This window comes from Onychomys torridus, chromosome 2 (genome assembly GCF_903995425.1).
Source record: "Onychomys torridus chromosome 2, mOncTor1.1, whole genome shotgun sequence".
NCBI lineage: Eukaryota > Metazoa > Chordata > Mammalia > Rodentia > Cricetidae > Onychomys > Onychomys torridus.
In genome coordinates, this window is record NC_050444.1 from 131,160,684 (window position 1) to 131,181,795 (window position 21,112).

A 21,112-nucleotide genomic window follows, 5' to 3' on the forward strand; every position below is an offset into this window, starting at 1 on the left:
CTAACTTTACATAGCCAAGGATGATCTTGAATTCCTGTTCCTCCTACCTTTGCCTCCCAAACTAGAATAATACCTGAGTGTCACTGCACCCAACTTTTCTGGGGATTTTGAGACAGGGTCTGACACAGCCAGTATGAGATACAGAGTGAGGCCTCGCCTCAAAAAGTAAAAGAAAAATAGTTAAAACAAAGTCATTAGGATGTGTTTTAAATCTTCACTGGTGTGCTGATAAGAAATTGGGTTGAAGCCAAGCAGAGATGGCGCACACCTTTAATGGGGGGGGGGCGGGGGCAGAGACAGGCAGATCTCTGTGAGCTCAAGGCCAGCCTGGGCCTTTCCAGGAAAGGCACAAAGCTACACGGAGAAACCCTATCTTAAAAAATAATAAAAAATAAATAAAATATAATAAATTGGGTTCAGGTGCGCACCTTTAATCACAGTATTGGGGAGGCAGAGGCATCCCTATCTCTGGGAGTTTGAGGCCAGCCTGGTCCACATATCAAGTTCCAGGATGACCAGGGATACTATAGTGAGACCTCATCTCAAAAGAAAAAAAAAAGAAAGAGCGGGGTAGTGGTGGTGCATGCCTTTAATCCCAGCACTCAGGAGGCAGAGCCAGGTGGATCTCTGTAAATTCTTATGCCAGCCTGGTCTACACAGCAAGTTCCCAGGACAACCAGGATTGCTTCGCAGAGAGAAAAGAAAAGAAAGGAAGGAAGGAAGGAAGGAAGGAAGGAAGGAAAGAAGAAAAAGGTTTGAGCAGCCAAGACCACCTGAAAGGTCTCCAAAGACACCATGGCCCACATGATCCAACATCAAAAATGGTTTCAAGGCAACTGGCTCAGAGGTTCACCCTCACAGACTACTCTATAATCCTAAAATTTTCTTTGTGTCCTTATAAGATACAGCGCCCCCCCTCCAGCAGGAAGCAGTAAGATAAACTATGCTCACATTCCCAAAATCATCAAGCTGGCTTTGGAGATGGAATTGGCTCACTCCTTCTCTAAACCCAGACATATTGCTAAAAGAAAAGGTTAAGAGATTCTTGTGTCCCAAATCAGAAGAGCCCTCTGGTGTGGGACAGAGAAAAACCAATATTTTTATTTAAATCAGGTTGATTATAAATATGATCTCTTTCTCAAATAAAAAAGGGCATACGATATAGATATAATAGAATGAAAGGGTAGATTAAGGAACTTACTTTTAAAGAACAACTTGTTTAAAATGTTTTACACTGGTATAGGTTTTAGTCTATTGGTACAAACTTAAAGTTAATTTTGTTATACTGTGTGTATATTTCTACTCTTGTTTAAGGTATTATGTTTGCACAGCTCATTTAAAATTGTAATGGATAATTAAAAATAGATTAATAATTAGTCATCTATGATAATCATACTCAGCCATGTTAGTTAAGTCTTCTAGATATACACAGAGATATTTCAGATAGACAGGTAATCTTCAAATACTTCAAAGACCTACAGAATATAGCATTTAAAATATTTTTAAAATTTAGACTTTCTGGACAGTGAGACATGTCTGCTCCTGGCAACACCGATTTACTTCAGAGAGGAGGATGGGCATCAAAAACACTTCATAAGGAGTTTATCTTCACCTTGGCAAAAATAGCCATTTGGGCAAGAAACTGTTCTTGCCTGGACTGCTTGATCGACTGGACATGCAGGACCCATAGAAAGGTGACCACTGAACTTTGCTTGACAAAATGGTCCTTCAGGTTCCTGCTTCGCAGAGGAAACTGCCAGACATTCTAAAGAACACTAAGAAAAGTGACCAAGAGACTCTAGCCCTGTGGGCTGAAGACAGTTGCCCCAACTTTACAAAGAAACATTAGGTGACTGTCCAGGCTGCCAGCTGTCTCTGTCTACCCTTGCAAGACTCCCGAAAAATGCTTGCATCCTTCTCCTGGTTCTCAGGTAATATTATATCCTTCTGAGGTCTTTGATGTGGTTGAAGACTAGATAGTTATAATTTCCTCAGTTATGATAATAGATAAGTTAGATATAAAAGCCTTAGACTCACAAATATAGGATAGAATATTTTATTTAATTTTGCCAAAACAAATAGACTAGATATTGTAACTATAATTCTTGCTTGATAATTGTTTTGTTATATGTAATTTTACTATGTAAAAGTTAAAACCTTCCTTTAAAAAAAAGGGGGGGGGAGTGCTGTAGGATGTTCTGTATGTCAAATGTGTTGCTCTGATTGGTTAAAATAAATAAAGTGCTGATTGGCCAGTAGCCAGGCAGGAAGGATAGAGGAGGCAGGACAAGGAAGAGGAAAAGGTGGGAAGTGAAGGCTGGGGCAGAGAGATGCTGCCAGTCACCACCATGACAAAAAAGATGTAAGGTATTGGTAAGCCACGAGCCACGTGGCAACTTATAGATTAATAGAAATGGGTTAATTTAAGATAGAAGAAGTAGATAACAAGAAGCCTGCCATGGCCATACAGTTTGTAAACAATGTAAGTTTCTGTGTGTTTACTTGGTTGGGTCTGAGCGTCTATGGGCCTGGCGGGTGAGAGTGATTTGTCCTGACTGTGGGCCAGGCAGGAAAAGTCTAACTACAATCTCTGGGAGTTTGAGGCCAGCCTGGTCCACATATCAAGTTCCAGGATGACCAGGGATACTATAGTGAGACCTCATCTCAAAAGAAAAAAAAAAAGAAAGAGCGGGGTAGTGGTGGTGCATGCCTTTAATCCCAGCACTCAGGAGGCAGAGCCAGGTGGATCTCTGTAAATTCTTATGCCAGCCTGGTCTACACAGCAAGTTCCCAGGACAACCAGGATTGCTTCACAGAGAGAAAAGAAAAGAAAGAAAGGAAGGAAGGAAGGAAGGAAGAAAAAAGGAGAAGGAAAGAAAATTGGGAGGGCTGATGAAATGGCTAATCAGGCCTGAGTACCTGAGTTCAATCCCTAGATCCCATAAGATGTCAGGAGAGAACTAAACTGTCTAGAGTTGTTCTGACCTCCATACCATCCTACCATTGAGCTCCATCTCTGCTCCCAACTTTATTTTCTAAAAGTTCCTTGATGTAATAGGAAGCTGTAGATACATTCAGATACACAACCTAGGGTGAGGGGAAAAGCTCAGTGGTAAAAGTATTGTCTGCTCAGACCCTGGGTTCAATCCCTAACACCAAAGAACCACCAACCCTGGTGCAGTTGTGCAAATGAATCCCAGCCCTCAGGAGGCAGAGGCAGGTGGATCTCTGAGTTCAAAGCCAGCCTGAGCTACAGAGTGAAGATCCAGGACAGGCTCCAAAGCTGCACAGAGAAACCCTGTCTCCAAAAACAAACAAAAAGAAGATTGGTTCTTTCTGCTGGGAGATGGTGGCATGAGCCTTTGGTCCCAGCTCTAGGGAGGCAGAGGCAAACAAGGCTCTGAGTTCAAGGCCAGCCTTCTCTACAGAGCAAGTTGCAGGACAGCCAAAGATACACAGAAAACCCTGTCTCAAAAAAATTGGCCGGGTGGTGGTGGTGGTGGTGGTGGTGGCGGTGGCGGTGGCGGCGGCGGCGGCGGCGGCGGCGGCGGCGGCGGCGGCGGCGACGCACGCCCTTAATCCCAGCAGTTCAAGGCCAGCCTGGTCTCCAAAGCGAGTTCCAGGAAAGGAACAAAGCTACACAGAGAAACCCTGTCTTGAAAAACAAAACAAACAAACAAACAAACAAAAAATGCTTAAAAAATTAAAGGGGGATGAGAAGGGGAGATGGGGAGACAGGGAGAGGGAGAGAGAGATTGGTTCCCTTTGTGAGCTAACAGAGTTATTTTTCAGGCCTCTTTCCTTGGTTCATAGATTGTGTTATGGTTTGGATGCAGAATGGTCCTGTGCTGGGGAGTTCTATGTCAGTTTGACACAAGCTAGAGTCATTTGGGAAGAGAGACTCTCAATTGAGAAAATGCCTCCATAAGACTTGTCTATAGCCGGGCAGTGGTGCCGAATGCCTTTAGTACCAGCGCTCTGGAGGCAGAGACAGGCAGATCTCTGGGAGTTTGAGGCCAGCCTGGTCTATAGAGCAAGTCACAGGTCAGCCAGGGCTACACAATGAAACCTTGTCTCAAAAAACAAAAACAAACAAACAAAAGATAATGCTTGCCTATAAGCAAGCTTGTAGGGCGTTTTGTTAGTGATTGATAGGGGCAGGTGACAGCCCACTGTGAATAGTGTACCCCTTGACAGGTGGTTCTGGCCTGTATGAGGAAGCAAGCTGAGCAGGCCATGGGAGAAGCAATACACCATGTTCCTCCATGGCCTCTGAATCATTTCCTGCTTCTAGGTTTCTGCCTTGATCTTGCCCTGACTTCCCTCAAAACTGGAGTGTGACCTGAGCGTTGTAAGTTGAAATAAACCCTTTCTTTCCCAAGTTGATTTCGGTCCTGGTGTGTTATGACAGCTACAGGCCCTAAGACAATTCCCACAGTCTTGTTTGAACACTTGGTGCCTAGCTGGTGGTGATGGTTTGGAGGATTCTGAAATCTTTAGGAAGTGGTGCCTTACTGAAGGAAGTGGGTCACTGGGGGAAGACCTGGAGGTTTATATCCAGCTCCATTTGTCGTCTGATTGGCAATTCCTAATTTTTCAGATGTGAGCAAGATGCCTCATTCCCCCATCACCATGCCTGCCACCAGGTCTTCCCTGCTGCAATGGACTGTGTCCCCAAAAACATGAGCAAAAATATACCCCTCCTTCTATCAATTACTTTCATCAGGTATCTGAGCACTGAGATGAATTAAGACAGATATGATGTGGGGTTTGAATGACAACGACTCCTATCCACTCATGTATTTGAATGCTTAGTTTCTAGTTGGTGGGACTTTGGGGAAGGATTTGGGGATCTGGCCTTTGTTGGAGAAGGTGTGTCACCTTTTGAGGTTTCAGAAACCTAAACTAGGCCCAGCCTCATTCTCTCTGCCTCCCCACCATGATGATCCTGGACTCTGAGACTGTAAGCAAGCCCCCTATCTAAAGAAAGACTTTTTAAAAAAAAAAAAAAAAAAAAAAAAAGATTTATTTATTTATTATGTATACAGAAATGGGCACCAGATCTCATTACAGATGGTTGTGAGCCCCATGTGGTTGCTGAGAATTGAATTCAGGACCTCTAGAAGAGCAATCAGTGCTTTTAACTTCTGAGCCATCTCTCTAGTCCAGCTTCTTTTTTTTTTTATAAGTTGCTTTTGTCATAGTGTCTCTTCACAGTGACTGGGGCAGATGCATCTCTTCTGTTTCTTCATGTTGCTTTCCATATGGGTCCAACTTTTTAAAATTTTCTTTGCATTGGTGTTTTGCCTGCATGTATGTGTTTGAATATCAGATCTTGGAGTTACATACAGACAGTTGTTAGCTGACATGTGGATGCTGAGAATTGAACCCAGGTCCTCTGGAAGAGCAGTCAATACCCTTGACCGCTGAGCATCTCTCCAGCCCCGTCCCTCCCCCCCAACTTTCTTCCTTTAAAAAAAAAAAAAAAGTATAGGCTAGGCAGTGGTGGAGATGGTTCTCTCCTTCCACCCTCACGTGGGTTGTGATGCAACTCAGGATGTAACAGTCACTTTTACTCACTGAGCCATCCTTTGGAGTGTTTTATTTTAAATTATGTGTATGTATCTGTGTATGTGCATCAAAGTGTATATAGCCAGAGGCCAGAGGTATCAGACCCCCACCCCTACCACCTAGTTACAAGTAATTGTGAGCTGCCTGATATGGGAGCTGGGAATTGAACTCTGGTCCTCTGAAAAAGCAGTATGTGGGGTTTTGTTGTTGTTGTTGTTTTGGCTTTTGGTTTTTGGAGACAGGGTTTCTCCTTGTAGCTTTGCACCTTTCCTGGAACTCACTCTAGATCAGGCTGGCCTTGAACTCACAGAGATCTGCCTGGCTCTGCCTTCCAAGCGATTGGATTAAAGGCATGCACCACCGCCGCCGCCGCCGCCGCCGCCCAGCCTCAATGAGCATTTTGCCAACCTAATTTTTATTTTATTTTTTTGAGCTGAGGATCAAACCCAGGGCCTTGTGCTTGCTAGGCAAGCGCTCTACCACTGAGCTAAATCCCCAACCCCTTGCCAACCTAATTTAAAAAAATTTTTGAGGTCTCATGGATTCTCAGACTGGTCTCAAACTTGACTACTTAGCCACAAATAACCATGAACTTCTGATCCTCTTGCCTCTCCGCCCCCTCGTGCTAAGATTACAGATGTTCAACCACACACTTCATTTGGTGCTGAAGATCAAACTCAGCGTTTCACACTTGCTAGGCAAGCATTCTATCTGAGCCACATTCCCAGCTCCTCCAGCACCATTTAATCAACAGAGCTTGTTATCACCATGCTCCTACCATTTTGGCATCATCCTCTGTCTCCGTCTGTACTCTGTACTCACTTTTAGTTTCTGTCACATCATTTTCAGAATTTTCCAATACCTTCCAATTTCAAAGCTTTTCCCTCAGCTGTCCAATTTGGAATGTTGTTCCCACTCTCACCTCCTTTAACTAATTAATCTCTATTCATCCTTAAGATCTCAGCTGATTAACTAAGTAGGCTTCTCATGATACACTTCTTCCAACCATAATTAAACTAATTATACAATTACTTGAAAGTCTGTCTCAAGTAGCCTACAGGGACCTGCATACCCTAGTTATACTGTATCCCCAGGGACTAGCACTATGCTTAATCCGTATGCACTTATAAAGTTAGTTAATGAAGAAAAGTGTTTTCACTTGGAGGCACCACATGGACAGAATTTAGAGCCTGTCTGAGTCACCAAAATCCTTCCTAAAAATCTATTAGTGACCTCTAATGCAATAATAAGGTACTTACTGTCTTAGGTGACAAGCGTTGGACCTCATACCTGCTTCCTTTAGATAGCCTATGCATACTCACTATAGTACCCAAGAGAAAAAAAGCCCACCCCCACCTTTCATAATTCTGTAAGCTGAGATCCCTAAACATCTAATATATTTGGGGAGGGGGTTCTTATTCTTAAATTTAGGGACTGACTAGGGCAGGGAATGATAAAAAAAAAAAAAAAAAAAAATTCAAGTTTTGCCTTTTAAACCTCAATTGGAAGATGACAAACTTTTGGCATTTTTGTAGAGTGCTAGGGAAGCATGTAGAACTTCTATAAATAAATAAGTGAATGAATGAATGAATGAATGAACGAACGAATGAACAGTAAAAAGCCACTAGATGGCACCACCTGAATTCAGCTGTATACAGGTCACTCCAAAGCCAATAAAGTTAAGGGCAAGTTCTATGCAGCAATCCTGAATCTGTGCTATCCCTGAGGACAACTTCCCTCCCAAGCCTAACAGCACAAGTAAGTCAAGCAAACAGAGCATACATTCCAATGGCTTTATTTTTCTCAGGCGTAGCAGGCAACACTTAGCAGGAGAGCTGAAAGGGAAGTGGAGAAACTATAGCCTCAGTAGGGGTCATTAAAGGGATAAAGAGGGTGTCCAGCATCTCTGGGGACCCTCTTCCCATCCACCTGAAAAGAGAGACAAATAGAAGAGTCCATTAGCAAGCACTGACCTTCCAAAGACCTACAGCATTACCTCCAACTCTTCTGAAGGATTTTACCTATCTCTAGCACTGTGATAGCTGACATTAGTAGAGTCCAAGCCTCAGTTAATGTTCCATCAACAGTGATTCCAGCATCAAACCCACAGCCTGGTACATGGTTGGCCTTACCCTTAAGACTTAATAGTCTCAAATGGAATAATATGCCTAGAATCTGTTTACTTCCTTATATGTAGCAGACTTTAACAAGGTTGAGAATGTATTATTATGAGCTCCTCTTTTTTAAATTATTTTTATTTTATTGGTGTTTTGCCTGTATGTATGTCTGTAAGAGTGTGTTAGGCCCTGGCATTACAGATATAGTTGTGAGCTGCCATGTGGGTGCTAGGAATTGAACCTGGGTCCTCTGGAAGAAGAGCCAGTACTCTTAACCGCTAAGCCATCTCTCCAGCCCCGAGCTCCTCTCTTACTATTTAACTGGAGAAATTAAATAGGTGGCAAGATAAACAAGAAGCAGGACTAGGACCCACAGGTTATGTACAGTATACCTGAGTCACACTAATTTTCCCCAACTTCAAGAGGATGAGACCATTGGAGCAAAGCTTGGTGTAGCCCAGCACTTGGTAGGCTGAGGCAAGAAAATAGAGAATGGAGTTTAAAATCTGCCTAAAAGGAAAGAAAGGGAAACAGAAAGGCAAAGGGAAAGAAAGAGATATCAGACAGGAGGAATGGCAAGAGTTCAAAGCCAGCCTTAGATACATGGTGAGTTCCACAAGAGCATCAACGACAGTCTAAGTCCCTGTCTAAAAAAAAAAAAAAAAAAAAAGGAGGAGGGGGGGCAGGCATGATGGCACACACCTTTAATCCCAGCATACAGGAGGCAGAGGCATGCAAACCTCTATGAGTGCCAGGCCAGCCAGGGCAAAATAGTGAGACTCTGTCTCAAAAAAATAAAATAAAATAAAATAAAAATTAAAAAGAGGAAAGGAAGACAGGGAAGGAGGAAGTAAAGAGAAGAAACAAGTTCTGCATCTTGGATAGCAATCCCACCAGCCTTCCATCCCTTCTCCAGCCAGCAAGCCTGAGGCCATTCCTGAGCCATCACACCCCAAACCTCCTCTTCCCTGTTCCCTGACTCTGAATGGTTACACTTCTTTACCGTAATCATGGGCACAATATACCGCCAATTTTTGTTCAGAGCATCTAATTGCTTCATCTCCTCGGGACTAAAGGTGAAATCAAATACCTGGGAGACAGAAAAATCAGCCTTGTGAGTGGTACCTACAGTCTCTCAATCAGGGCCAGATATCTCAATAGATTAAAGAAGACAGAACCTAATGACCAAGTACCTGAATGTTCTGAAGGATGCGAGAAGGAGTGATGCTTTTGGGGATACAGATTACTTTCCGCTGAACCTGCCATCTAGGTGGGGAATGAAGACAAGGGAAATGGGTTAGTATTCAGAAACATTATTTTAATCTTAATTCAGCCTTCCCTAAATCCTAGACCATCTGTGCCTCATTAGACTAGGTGACATGCCTTACTGTAGCCTCACTCCAGACCACATGGTAAAATCCTCAGCCTTATCTGGCAAATTAAAAAAAAAAAAAAAAATTCCTTGAGCTAGGTGTGGGGCACACCTTTAATCCTAGCACTCTGGAGGCAGAAGCAAGTGGATCTGTTAGTTCCTGCAAGCCTGGTTTACACAGAGTTAGTTGCAGGCCAGCCTGTCTCAAAAAAAATAATTCTCTCAGTCCTTGCCTCCTAATCAAGTCTTTCCCTTACCAGAGGCCTGTTCCTTAAAAATGTCTCATACCTGAGCAAGATCTGAGCTGGAGATCGGCCATGTTTTTCAGCGAGTGCCAAGACCACTGGTTCCTCAAGCAGGACTGGCTCATCAGGATGGCGCCAGGCACGATCAGAGGAACCCAAGGGGCTGTAAGCAGTCACCTCCAAGCCTCGTGCTTGACAGTGCGCAATGAGCTCATTTTGTGCCAGGTATGGATGGCATTCCACCTGAAACAAGTAACAATGCTTCAGCATGGGGCGACCACACCCACTTATATATATAATAGTCCTCTACTGTTGACCTCTAAGCCCACTTGTTCTCACTGGTGAGTACATGCTCTTCCAGGACTTCAAATCCACCTTTATACAGAGAACTCCTTCAACAACACTCTGATAACTTGCCATCTCCACTAAGGAGACCCTTCACCTGATTACTCATGCTCTGTCTACATTACCAATCTTCCAATCTTCCATTGATCTGTTTGTAGTGCTTACCTGCAAGACAGCTGGGCGCACAGAGGCCACACTAAGGACATCATCAATCTGCCGGCTGTTGAAGTTGGACAAGCCCAGGGCTTTCACCAGCCCCTTTGCCACCAGTGCCTCCAGAGCCTTCCAGGTCTCCTTATAGTGGGTAGAGTCATATCGGATGGTTCCATCGGCATTTTTGGGAAAGAGATTGTCTCCCCGCCTGAGTGAAACAGAATCCCCAAGTGTCAGCAAAAATGTCAGGCTTCTGCTCATCCAGTATTCGATGTGCTATACCTATTTTTTTTTTTTTTGAGCTGAGGATCGAACCCAGGCCTAGCAAGCACTCTACCACTGAGCTAAATCCCCAGCCCTATGTGCTATACCTTAAGACCAAGGGATAAAGTGACAAGAATTAGGAACAGCAATGCTTTCTTATCCTTCTAGTTTATAACTTGGGTATTACTTCTACATGGAATGCCCGTCCCTTCTTCTCTTTTTCATAGGCCCAGAATCTTTTGTTGTTGTTATTGTTAATTCTTTGGTTTTTCAAGACAAGGTTTCTCTGTGTAGCAGCCCTCACTGTCCTGGAACTAGTTCTGTAGACCAGGCTGGCCGCAAACTCAGATCTGCCTGCCTCTGCCTCCCAGGTGCTGGGACTGAAAGCATTCGACACCACACCTGGCTGAGAGGCCCAGATTCTATCTCCTTTTCTCTAGTACAGCTTCCTTAATGCCATGTTCCTCAGGGGGAGTTCTGCCCATCTGACAAGGGCGCAGTACTAATATAAGACTTCTCATATCTTCTGTTGAGACACATTCACAGCCAAAACCTTGGGGGACCTACTGTAGATGAAGAGCAGCATGTTTCCTGATTGAACAATAGAGCACTGGAGACCACTCATATAAATGCAGGGTATATACTGTTATCCTTATTATATACCTAAACATCTGGCCACAGGAAAGGCAAGGACCCATGGGATATAAGCTCTTCTGCTTGTTGCACAGACAATGTTCTTATCCTGTTCTGCAGCTATGAATATAATAAATTACAGGGCTAGAGATAAGGCTCAGAGGTTAAGAGCACTGACTGTTCTTCCAGAGGTCCTGAGTTCAATTCTCAGCACCCACATGGTGGCTCACAACCATTTGTAATGAGATCTGGTGCCCTCTTCTGGCCTGCAGGAATACATGCAGGCAGAACACTGTAAACTTAATAAATAAATAAATCTCTTTTTTTTTGTTTTTTGTTTTTCGAGACAGGGTTTCTCTGTGTAGCCTTGCGCCTTTCTTGGATCTCACTCTGTAGCCCAGGCTGGCCTCAAACTCACAGATCTGCCTGGCTCTGCCTCCTGAGTGCTGGGATTAAAGGCGTGCGCCACCCCCACCCCCACCCCCCAGCATAAATAAATCTTTAAAAAAATAAAATACTAGCACCACCACACCCAACACCCAGCTCCCAGAAAAAGTTGCAGGGGCAAGGCTTACTCAAAGGCATAGGGCCAGTGTATCAAATAGAGGTCCAGATATTCCAACTGGAGATCAGCCAGTGTCTTCCGGAGGGCAGCTTCTACATCCTCAGGGTGGTGCTTAGTGTTCCACAGCTTGGATGTCACAAACAGCTCCTCTCGAGGCACTGTCTGTGACAGAGGCAGAGCCTACTGTGAGAAGAGCCCTGGGAACCCAATCTTACCTACCCACACCTATGGGAGAAGAACAGAAGTATGCCCCAGAATGTGACCCAATGCAAAATCATAAACTTAAAATAAAAAAATATGAGGTTTTCTTTTTAATGCCATCATATAATTCTCAAGTATGAACTTTACAGATGACAATGTCAAAAAGCTGGACATGCTGGGAGCTGATACCAGTTTCCCTCATCCAAGACCAAGTCCCAGCTGCCACTCTAAGTCCTCATATCCCATTTCTTTGTGTCCCCAGTTCTCACCTTGCCTGGTCCCACATTTTCCTTCAGGGCCTCCCCAATTTCAGTCTCGTTGCCATAGATAGCAGCACAATCAATGTGGCGGTAGCCTACACTAAGGGCATATTTGATGGCTGCTTTCACCTGCCAGGAGGAAAACAGAGATGTCAGTTTCACTGGTCTGAGCTGGTAAGGGAGGAGAATATGAAGGTCACCCATGCAGGTCAGAGGGAGAAGATGAAAAATGACCCTAGGCTAGGGATATAGTTCAGATGGTAGACTGCTTACCTAGAATGCATGAAGTCCTAAATTTGATCTCAAGAATAAACAGTGTGCTCGCTTATGCCTATAAATCTGCACTCAGGAGATAAAGGCAGAAGGATCAGAAAAGTTCAAGCTCAGGTCTGGAGAAATGTCTCAGCAGTTAAGAGCACTGGCTGCTCTTCCAAAGGACCTGGGTGCAGTTCCCAGTATCTACAAGGTAGCACACAATCTTCTATAACTCTGGTTCAAGGAATCAGATGTAGTCTTCTGACCTCTCTGAGCACCAAGTATACATATGGTATGCATACATATACAAAGGCAAACATTCATAAACAAAACATAAAATAAATAAATCTAAAATTAAAAAAAAAAAGTTCACCTCAAATGCCTTTAATCCCAGCACTGGGAGGCAGAAGCAGGCAGATCAATGTGAGTTCAAGGCCAGCCTGGTACACAGAGTGAGTTCCAAGACAGCCAGGACTGTTTGAGAAACCCTATCTCAAAAAAAAAAAAAATTTCCCCCCTAACTCTTGTCTATACAGTTGACCCAGTAACTTTCCCAAGCTTTGGACTATGCTCCCAACTCCAAAATATGCGTTTGGGGAGGGCCCAATTCTCAATAAGCTAAGTATGTAGGACAGGAGATGTAATCACAACATGGGGTGGCAAGTAATATATTGGGACTAAGAGCTCAGACCTAGAAACAGAGACCTCAACTCCGCCATAGCACTATGTAGAGATGCTCTGCAGCCTTCAGTTCCTCCTGAGTTAGCTGGGGAAACTAAGGACTCATGGGTGTCCCTTCTTCCCTCATCTCTTCCCACTACCCTTGCTTATCCTTACCAGAAACAGAACAGGGGTACTGGGGGAAATACAGGGCGCTTCTTGCAAATCCCTCCTAGTCCCTGACAAGAGACCCAAGTAGACTCTCTGTTCTTCCCAATCACTCACCTGGCCAGGCTCACTCTTCCATGTCCCCAGACCAATCAGAGGCATCTTCTGTCCAGTGTGCAGGAGGACACAGGAAGCCATCATCCCCTAAAACACAGATAGAAAAAAAAATGGTGAGGAAGTTAGTGCTGCCTTGAGCCTAGCCATCCACTGCTGCGAAACATGGTTCAGGAAAGGGGTAGACAGGAGTGGTGGCAGGTGTGGGCAGCAAACACCTCATTATAATGGGCTTGTGAGCAGAGACAGAGAGAAGGTGCCTGAAATCAACCAAACCCAGTAGCTCCAGACTACTAGCCTGGCTGGCCTTCATACAGCAAGGCTAAAGACCAGTGTTCAAAAGCTCCAGTTTCTGAGGGTGAGAAAGTAGCTCAGTGGTACACTTGTCTAGCAACACACACATAACACAAATCCAGCACAGAGATACAGTCTATAACCCCAGCACTCAGGGACTGAGGTAGGAGGATCAAAAGTCCCAAGCCAGCTTGTATCAAGAAATCAAAGACCTGCCCCAGCACTCAGAAAGCAGAAGCTGGTGGCTCTCTGTGAGTTTGAGGTGAGCCTGGTCTGCACAGCGAGTTCTAGGCTGGCCAGGGCTATTAAAAACAACAACCAAAACAGAAACAAGTTCCAATGAAAGCAAAGCACCAGACAAATGAGCCAGGTCTCAAGCTGTGCAGGACAAGCAAAGGCCATATGAGATAGAATGCCACCGCAAAGCAGGCCCAGAAAAGGATGGCTCCTCTAAGGATAAAATGAGTATCCCCAGCAGGAACATTTCAAATTCAGAAATGGAAGCTTTCTAACACAGAGAGAGACTAGACTCTCCAAATCCCTCTCAGACGTGACTGATTGGCCAAGTTCAGAGGCTTGAGCCGACTCCTTCAAGCAAAATATAATACTTACCATTTTTCAGACAAGAAAATAGGATCAGAAAGGTAAACTTATCTGTCCCATATAGACAGCAAAGTGGAAAAAATTAAGGATATAAGGAGAAGCTTCAAGAAACAAGTAAACAAATCTATAAAAATTTTATCTCATTCGGCTGTGGTGGTGCACGTCTTTGATCCCAGCATTTGAGAAGCCAGCTTGTTTATGTAACAAATTTCAGGCCAACCAGAGCCAGAGCTATATATAGTAAGATTCTATCTCAATAAGTAAATAAATTATATATACACCTATACACACACACACACACACACACACACACACACACACTCATATGAAGATATACATTCCTTACAACACACATATATTATCATGTCCTATAGAAAAGGAAATGAATTCCACAAAACACAGGAGTATTAATTATTGATTCTGGCTTTTAAGATGTTTGGATGCAGACTAGAGAGATGGCTCAGTGGTTAAAAGCACTAGTTCCTAGAGGACCCAAGTTGGACTGCCAGCATCATGGCAGCTCACACCACCTGTAATTCCTGATACAATACCTTCTTCTGGCCTCCTCGGCACTGCATGTACATGGTACACAGACATATATAGAAGCAAAATACCCATAAAATAATAAAATTAAATTTTTGGAGGAAAAAAAAGGAAGAACTTATTGCAGGGCTCCGTGGATCAATGACTTGATGACCTGAGTTTGGTCACAAGGACCAACATGTTGGCAGAAGAATGCTGATCCCACAAGTTGTCCTCTGACCTCTACAAGACACACAAATAAATAAAGTAACAACAGCAAAATCATGTGCTCATGTAATCCCAGCTTTAAAGAAGCTGAAATAGCAGGATCACTGTGAGTTAAGACCAGACTGAGAGACCTGGCAAGACTTGGTCTCAAAATAAAACTGAAAAAGGGAAGCTGGAGAGATGACTCAGTTGGTAAAGTACTAGCCACTCAAACATGAGAATCTTAGCACCCACATAAAAGCCAGGCATGATGATATCTCCATGCACATTTGTAGCAGGCACCCCTTTTTTTAAAATGTGAATTAATATTTTACCATGGAGGGAAAAATATTTTACCATGAGTTGTTTCAAGTCCCCTGAAACTGGAGTTACAGACAGTTGTGAGCTGTCATATGGGTGCTGGGAATTGAAGCTGGGTCCTCTAGAAGAGCAGTCAGTGCTCTTAACCACTGAGTCATCTCTCTAGCCCCTCTCCATACACATTTGTAAGCATATCTCTGAAAACAAACATGTATATAAAAGCACACAAAATCAATCAATCAATATCTCTCTCTCTCTCTCTCTCTCTCTTTCTGCTAGGCAGTGGTGGTGCACATGCCTTTAATCCCAGCACTCAGGAGGCAGAGCCAGGAAAATCTCTGTGAGTTTGAGGCCAGCCTGATCTACAAAGCCGAGATCCAGGGCAGGCACCAAAACTACACAGAGAAACCCTGTCTTGGGAAAAACAAAACAAAACAAATATATATATATATATATATATATATATATATATATATATCCTTAAAAAAAAGAAAAAAAAAAGATTTATTTATTTATTATGTATACAGTGAGTGTTTGGCCTGCAGGCCAGAAGAGGGAGCCAGCTCTCATTGTAGATGGTTGTGAGCCACCGTGTGGTTGCTAAGAATTGAACTCAGGAAGAACAGCCAGTGCTCTTAACCTCTGAGCCATCTCTCCAGACTTTTTGTTTGTTTGTTTGTTTTTGTTTTTGTTTTTTCGAGACAGGGTTTCTCTGTGTAACAGCTCTGGCTGTCCTGAAACTCACTTTGTAGATCAGACTGGTAATTAAATCTCTTTAAAAACAAAAAACAAAAAACTGAAAGGGGGCTAAGACTATAGCCCAGTGATAAAAGTGCACACCTAACTGCTCAGGATTCTATACTTAGTACCACAAAAAAAACAAAAATAGAGGAATGTACTGATCTTTCCCAAGAGTCAAAGGTAAAAATCCTACAAGGGGAAACTAGACATAAAACTTCAATACGGCACAAAAGTAGTGAAGCATAAATCTAAGAAATTTTCAACAGAACAAAACAGGTAATTGGAGCATGTGTCCACAAGCTGGGAGTGTAGCTCAGTAAGTAGAATGCTCACATAGCATGCACTTTATCTTAGGTTGAATCCCAGGATCATATAAACCATGGCTGTACAAGCTGATGATCCCAGTATCAGGGACAAAAGCAAAACAATGAGAAATTCAAGGTTATCCTTTGCTACACAGCAAGTTGGAGGCCAGCATGGGCTATATGAGATCTTGTCTACAATGAGAGAGAAAAGGCCAGGTTTGGTGTCACAGGCCATTAATCCTAGCACTCAGGAGGCAGAGGCAGAAGGATCTCTGTGAGTTTGAGGCCAGCCTGGTCTACAGAGCTGGTTCTACGACAGTGAGACCCTGTTTTAAACAAAATAAAACAAGTAAAAGATAGACCTGGTGGTAATCCCAGCCATTTTGGGAAGATGAGGCAGGACAATTACAAGTTCAAGACCTGCCTAGGCTACACAGTGAATTGAAAGCTGTTCTAGAAAATACAATGAAACCTTATCTCAAAATAAAAAAGTAAAAAGGAGGTCTGGGGACATAAAAATAAACCAGCCACTGCCTCCTTAGACTTGAAAATCGTATTATGGTAAAGACAAACTAGACTCAATCCTGTTTATGATCAAATCTGTTTCTTAAGGATTAGACTATGCCCCACCTGTAACTTTACCTACAAATAGTTCTGTATTGCCTGCTTCAGGGAATGGCAACCATGTCTTTGTTTCAACTACCTTGTTATGACTACGTTGTTATATTCTGCTTCTGTAATCCTGCCTATTTCCCTGCCAAATCCCTCACTTGGAAACCCCCTACCCCTGAGCTATAAAATTTTATCTTCCCCTCTTAAAATGCTGATCTATTGAACCCCACCTTAAGGGGAGGTAGTCTGTGTACACAAATAAATTAATCAAAATATAAATAAGTTAATTGATTGCTTTAATTAATTTGGCTATGACGATTGGGTTGGGTCTTTCCCCTCTTTGGGATTAACCTCTTTAGGATTAACAATAGCTCAGTGTGGAATACTGACCTAACATGTTTGGGACCCTGGGTTCAATACCCAGTAAGTGGGGAGGATAATGAACCGGAGGTATCAAAAAGAGAAGGGAGAGGGACTATCTACTCCAAGAGCCAACAAGTAGAAATAACCTTTCCCCTTGATCCTGTCAGTGCCACAAATATGCTCCTGGGACTGATCTACCTGCCAGTAACATCTTCATAAATATGAACTCTGTTCCCAAGTTTTGAAAGATGTATGGGAAGGCAGGTAATGATACAATTTGTGAGTAAACAGACATACCTAGTATTTCTGGCTGAAGAATTTTTATAGTCAAGCAAAACTTGAATATAAAAGCCATTCTTTCTGCTAAAACTACAACAAAACCAGTCAATCCAGGCAGCAAGCCAAACTGCCAAGTGCAATGATCTTTGTAACCACAGACCTCCTAAGGATCAAGCTAGCACCTCTAAGGCTAAGTTCCTGCAGGGGCTTGACCGGAAACAATGACCTGTTTACTTCCCCCAGGTTTCTGCCAGTGCATGAGAAGGCTCTGAAATTACAAGGGTGGAGACTGAACAAAGGCCTAGTTTATAGGAAACATGGAAGAAACCTTAATCTTGCTTCTTCATTCCTTAAAAACCAAAGGAGTGGGGTAAAAGGCAGGAAGAACAAAGATCTGTAAAGAATAAGTACTTCCAAGAAGGGAATGGAAGGGCCACAGCAGAAGACAGATTCCAATCAGGTCAGAAAGTAATCCCTGCTGGCTTGAGATTTTCTAGTAGTGCTACTACTAGGCACCAACACCTTTCCAGGTAGCCCAGTAAAGCTGCTGACAAGACAAAAAGGAAGTCTTTCCTGACTTTGAGGACCTTCCCTCTGCCTCCCACCAATGCCAGTGTCCTTTGACTTTTTCCCATCCTCTTTTCTTTCCTTTGGTCAAATTTGTGTATTGAGAAACCACCTAAAACCCTCACTTTTCCTATACCAGTTTAGCATGCTTAGTTCTTCTGGGCCTTTCTGCCAGAACAATCCACAGGTGCCCAAGGGTACAGGATAGTCCAGGATCTAGAAATGCACAAACCTGAGTTTGAATCTCAGCTCCACTATGTCAAGAGATAACTACATCTAAAGCATGCACATTATATGACTCACTCTCTTCTTTCTGTATTCTCTAATTCACCAGAGACCCAAAGCCTTGGATAGCAAGAATTAAAACAAACCTGGGCTGGGCAGTGGTGGCACACACCTTAAATCCCAGCACTCAGGAGGCAGAGGAGGTAGTTTAAGGCCAGCATGGTCTACAGAGTGTGTTCCAGGAGAGCCAGGGATACATAGAGAAACCCTGTCTTGAAAAACAAACCAAAAAAATCCTTTTAGAAGCTGGACATTGGGAGGCAGAGCCAGACAGAATTGGGGGAGGAAGGGCATGGACTGACACAAAACAAACAAAATAAATAAATAATAATAATAAAAACATACAAGCCCAAAACCTTCAACTCTCTAAAAATATATAATTCCTGAGTCAGGTGTGATGGTGCACATCCTAGGCTAAGTAAAGCAAGACCCTACAAGTTCATGGTAACACTATACTACATACTAAGACCCTGTCTAAAAAACACCAAAAGTAAATATAAATAAATATATACATTCCCTGAGACTGGATATAAATCTTTTCCATGTATTTACACTAGCCTCCACTGTCCTTGTTCTATCTGTGACCACTACCATCCCTTGCCTAAACCAGACATTACTTTTAATTTGGACTTTTTCAAAATCCATTCACTAAATCCAGTCATGTGACTTCTACGTGTTTGGCAATTCTCCCAAGATTAAAGTCCAAACTCCTTTAAAACCGGGGCTGCCACATTCCTCGTTTCCCCAGACTCTATGAATAAGGAGCACTTGACCGGGGGTCTCTGCACACTTTCTTCCCCCAAACTTCACACCTGCCTAGCTAACTGTTACTTACCACTGAGTTAGCACTTGGAATTTCTGGTTCCTCCCTGAAACTTTTTTCTTCTTCTTCTTTTTTTTTTTTTTCGAGACAGGGTTTCTCTGTGTAGCTTTGGCGCCTGTCCTGGAACTTGCTCTGTAGCCCAGGCTGGCCTCAAACTCACAGAGATCCACCTGCCTCCGCCTCTCCAGTGCTGGGATTAAAATTCTGGGCTGGAGGTGTAGTTCAGCTGGTGAAGTGCTCTTCCTGGGTTTGACTCCCCCAGCACTTCATAAAACCCAGACAGTGACAAACTCCTACAATTCCAGCACTCAGAAGGTGGACGCAGGAAGATCAGAAGATTCAACCTTGGCTACATATCACAAGTTCAAGGCAAGACTAAGATACAACGGACCCTGTCTCTGCAGTTAGAGGGATGGCTCAGTTGTTTAAGTCTTGTTTCTCCCACAGAGCACCTGGGTTTGAATCCCAGAACCCACATAATGGCTGACAATCACCCATAACTCTAGTTCCAGCAGATCCATTGCCTTCTGACCTCCACGGGTACTAGGCACCCACATGGTGTACAAACATACACGCAGACAAAACATTAATAGGCATAAAACAAATCAATCTTTAGAAAATATTCTAAATTTTTTTTTGTTTTTCGAGACGGTTTCTCTGTATAGCTTTGCACCTTTCCTGGGACTCACTTGGTAGCCCAGGCTGGCCTCGAACTCACAGAGATCCACCTGCCTCTGCCTCTCGAGTGCTGGGATTAAAGGCGTGCACCACCACCGCCTGGCTAGAAAATATTCTTAAGAGACTGTCTGAAAAAAGTACATATAAATAATAATCAATCCCACCAGAAAGGACCATACTAAAATTAAATCTGTATTACAAATTAAAAAATGGAACCTTGGAAAAGTAAGATGCCTGATCAGAACCTAGGAAGGTCCTACAGTCCTGACTATGAAGTCTAATGGTAGAGTTCATGAATAGTAGGCTCAATGATGTGAAGGTTCGGGTATTTTCACTTTAAAAGAGCTCGGTGGCAACAGGATACATCCACATACATATATATACAAGCTAATTTCTCGCTCCCACTTCCGCCACGTCCCAAAACATCCCAGAACCCCCCACTAGGAAAAGCAGAGACCCTAGAAATGTCGTGCATATGAGAAAACAAAGAGATGGCAACTAAAATTTACAAAGCACTCGATATATACCAGGCACATTCAAACTCTAAGCAATCAGAGGCCGAGAGACACAGACGTTATCTGGGAACAAACAGAACAGGAGGAAGAGCTCAAATCGGAAACTAAACCGCATCCGTCTAAATGCCGACGCTTCCTGCTCAATCTCCGGGCCGACCCAGCTTCGCCCTCGGGGGGAAGGGAAAAAAAAGGCCACATCCGTCTAAATGACGACGCTCCCGGCTCAATCTCGAGGCCAGGCCGACCCTGGCTTCTTCCTCAGAAGAAAGACAAAAAGTGGGCCAGCAGTGGGAAGAACTCACCTTGGCAGTGAGCGCAGGCTGTGGAGAAGACAATGTGGCTAGAATTGAGCTCTGCACTCCAGTACTGGGCCGACAGGCCCGGGCTTAAGTCGGACGGTGAAGTCGAAACCCCACCCCAGGGAGGAGCAAGGCCCCGGCTTCCAGAATCACGCGCGGGACGGACTAGTCCCCCGCTGTCCTGCGAAGTCGTACCGCCGGTAGAAGCCAGACCAGGGACTTTACACATCCCTCCCCTGGGAACCTCACACTCCACAGCGAACGTCTAGAAGGGTCGGGGTCCTCAAACTGTGCATGCGCACAGGCGACGTGGACAGTCCTGCGCGGCTGGCCGCACCTCCGACCGTCCCACAATGCACCGCGCAAGCACCTCTCTAGGCATAGATTCCTGCACTTCCTGGAGAACGAGAGCCTCTATGATACCTAGTGGGTCCTTCTGTCCGCCTCTCCTTTCTCTAAAGTGATGGGCGGATTCTTAGAGCAGCCTCAACCTGAAGTTTGACCGGAACAGTGAAGATCTGGGCTCTGCAGACCCCCCTCTAGAAAGTTACTGATCTCCCAGTCAATACTTTGCCCCGGCACTGTGCTAAAGACTTCATAAATGTGGGTTGGGCGTGTAGCTAAATTACTACAGTGCTTGCTTAACATAAAGTTCTGGGTTCAAAATCCCAGCACTGCATAAAACCGGTTTTGAAGCAAGGACAGGCACCAAAACTACACAGAGAAACCCTGTCTCGGAAAAAACAAACAAACAAACAAACAAAAAAACAAAACA

General features: G+C 43.8%; 1 protein-coding gene across 3 annotated transcripts; it reads right to left on the minus strand.

Annotated features, from left to right (window-relative positions):
- Nucleotides 1-7,350: 7,350 nt before the first annotated feature.
- On the minus strand, nucleotides 7,351-20,683 carry Akr1a1 (aldo-keto reductase family 1 member A1). 3 transcript variants are annotated; one of them, XM_036179782.1, is made up of 10 exons: nucleotides 20,341-20,683; nucleotides 12,927-13,013; nucleotides 11,736-11,855; nucleotides 11,276-11,427; nucleotides 9,816-10,011; nucleotides 9,349-9,548; nucleotides 8,882-8,954; nucleotides 8,692-8,778; nucleotides 8,081-8,194; nucleotides 7,351-7,500 (listed from the first exon to the last, which is right to left on the minus strand). In XM_036179782.1, the coding sequence occupies exons 2-10, from the start codon at nucleotides 13,008-13,010 to the stop codon at nucleotides 7,435-7,437; spliced, it is 1,092 nt and encodes a 363-aa protein (XP_036035675.1). In that variant the 5' UTR covers nucleotides 13,011-13,013; nucleotides 20,341-20,683; the 3' UTR covers nucleotides 7,351-7,434. The 3 variants fall into 3 exon arrangements, with proteins under 3 accessions (XP_036035675.1, XP_036035677.1, XP_036035676.1); XM_036179783.1 differs by having other exon boundaries at nucleotides 7,441-7,500; nucleotides 8,081-8,198; XM_036179784.1 differs by lacking the exon at nucleotides 8,081-8,194.
- Between the last annotated feature and the right edge of the window lie 429 nt (nucleotides 20,684-21,112).

What these genes read in the sequence shown, in the direction of transcription:
- Akr1a1 (XM_036179782.1), bottom strand. Translation starts at nt 13,010, where the DNA reads ATGATGGCTTCCTGTGTCCTCCTGCACACTGGACAGAAGATGCCTCTG. An exon ending in ATATTGTGCCCATGATTACG is followed by an intron (nt 8,195 to 8,691) that starts GTAAAGAAGTGT and finishes CCTTTTAGGCAG; the next exon opens with ATTTTAAACTCCATTCTCTA. An exon ending in GGAAAATTAGTGTGACTCAG is followed by an intron (nt 7,501 to 8,080) that starts GTATACTGTACA and finishes CTCTCTTTTCAG; the next exon opens with GTGGATGGGAAGAGGGTCCC.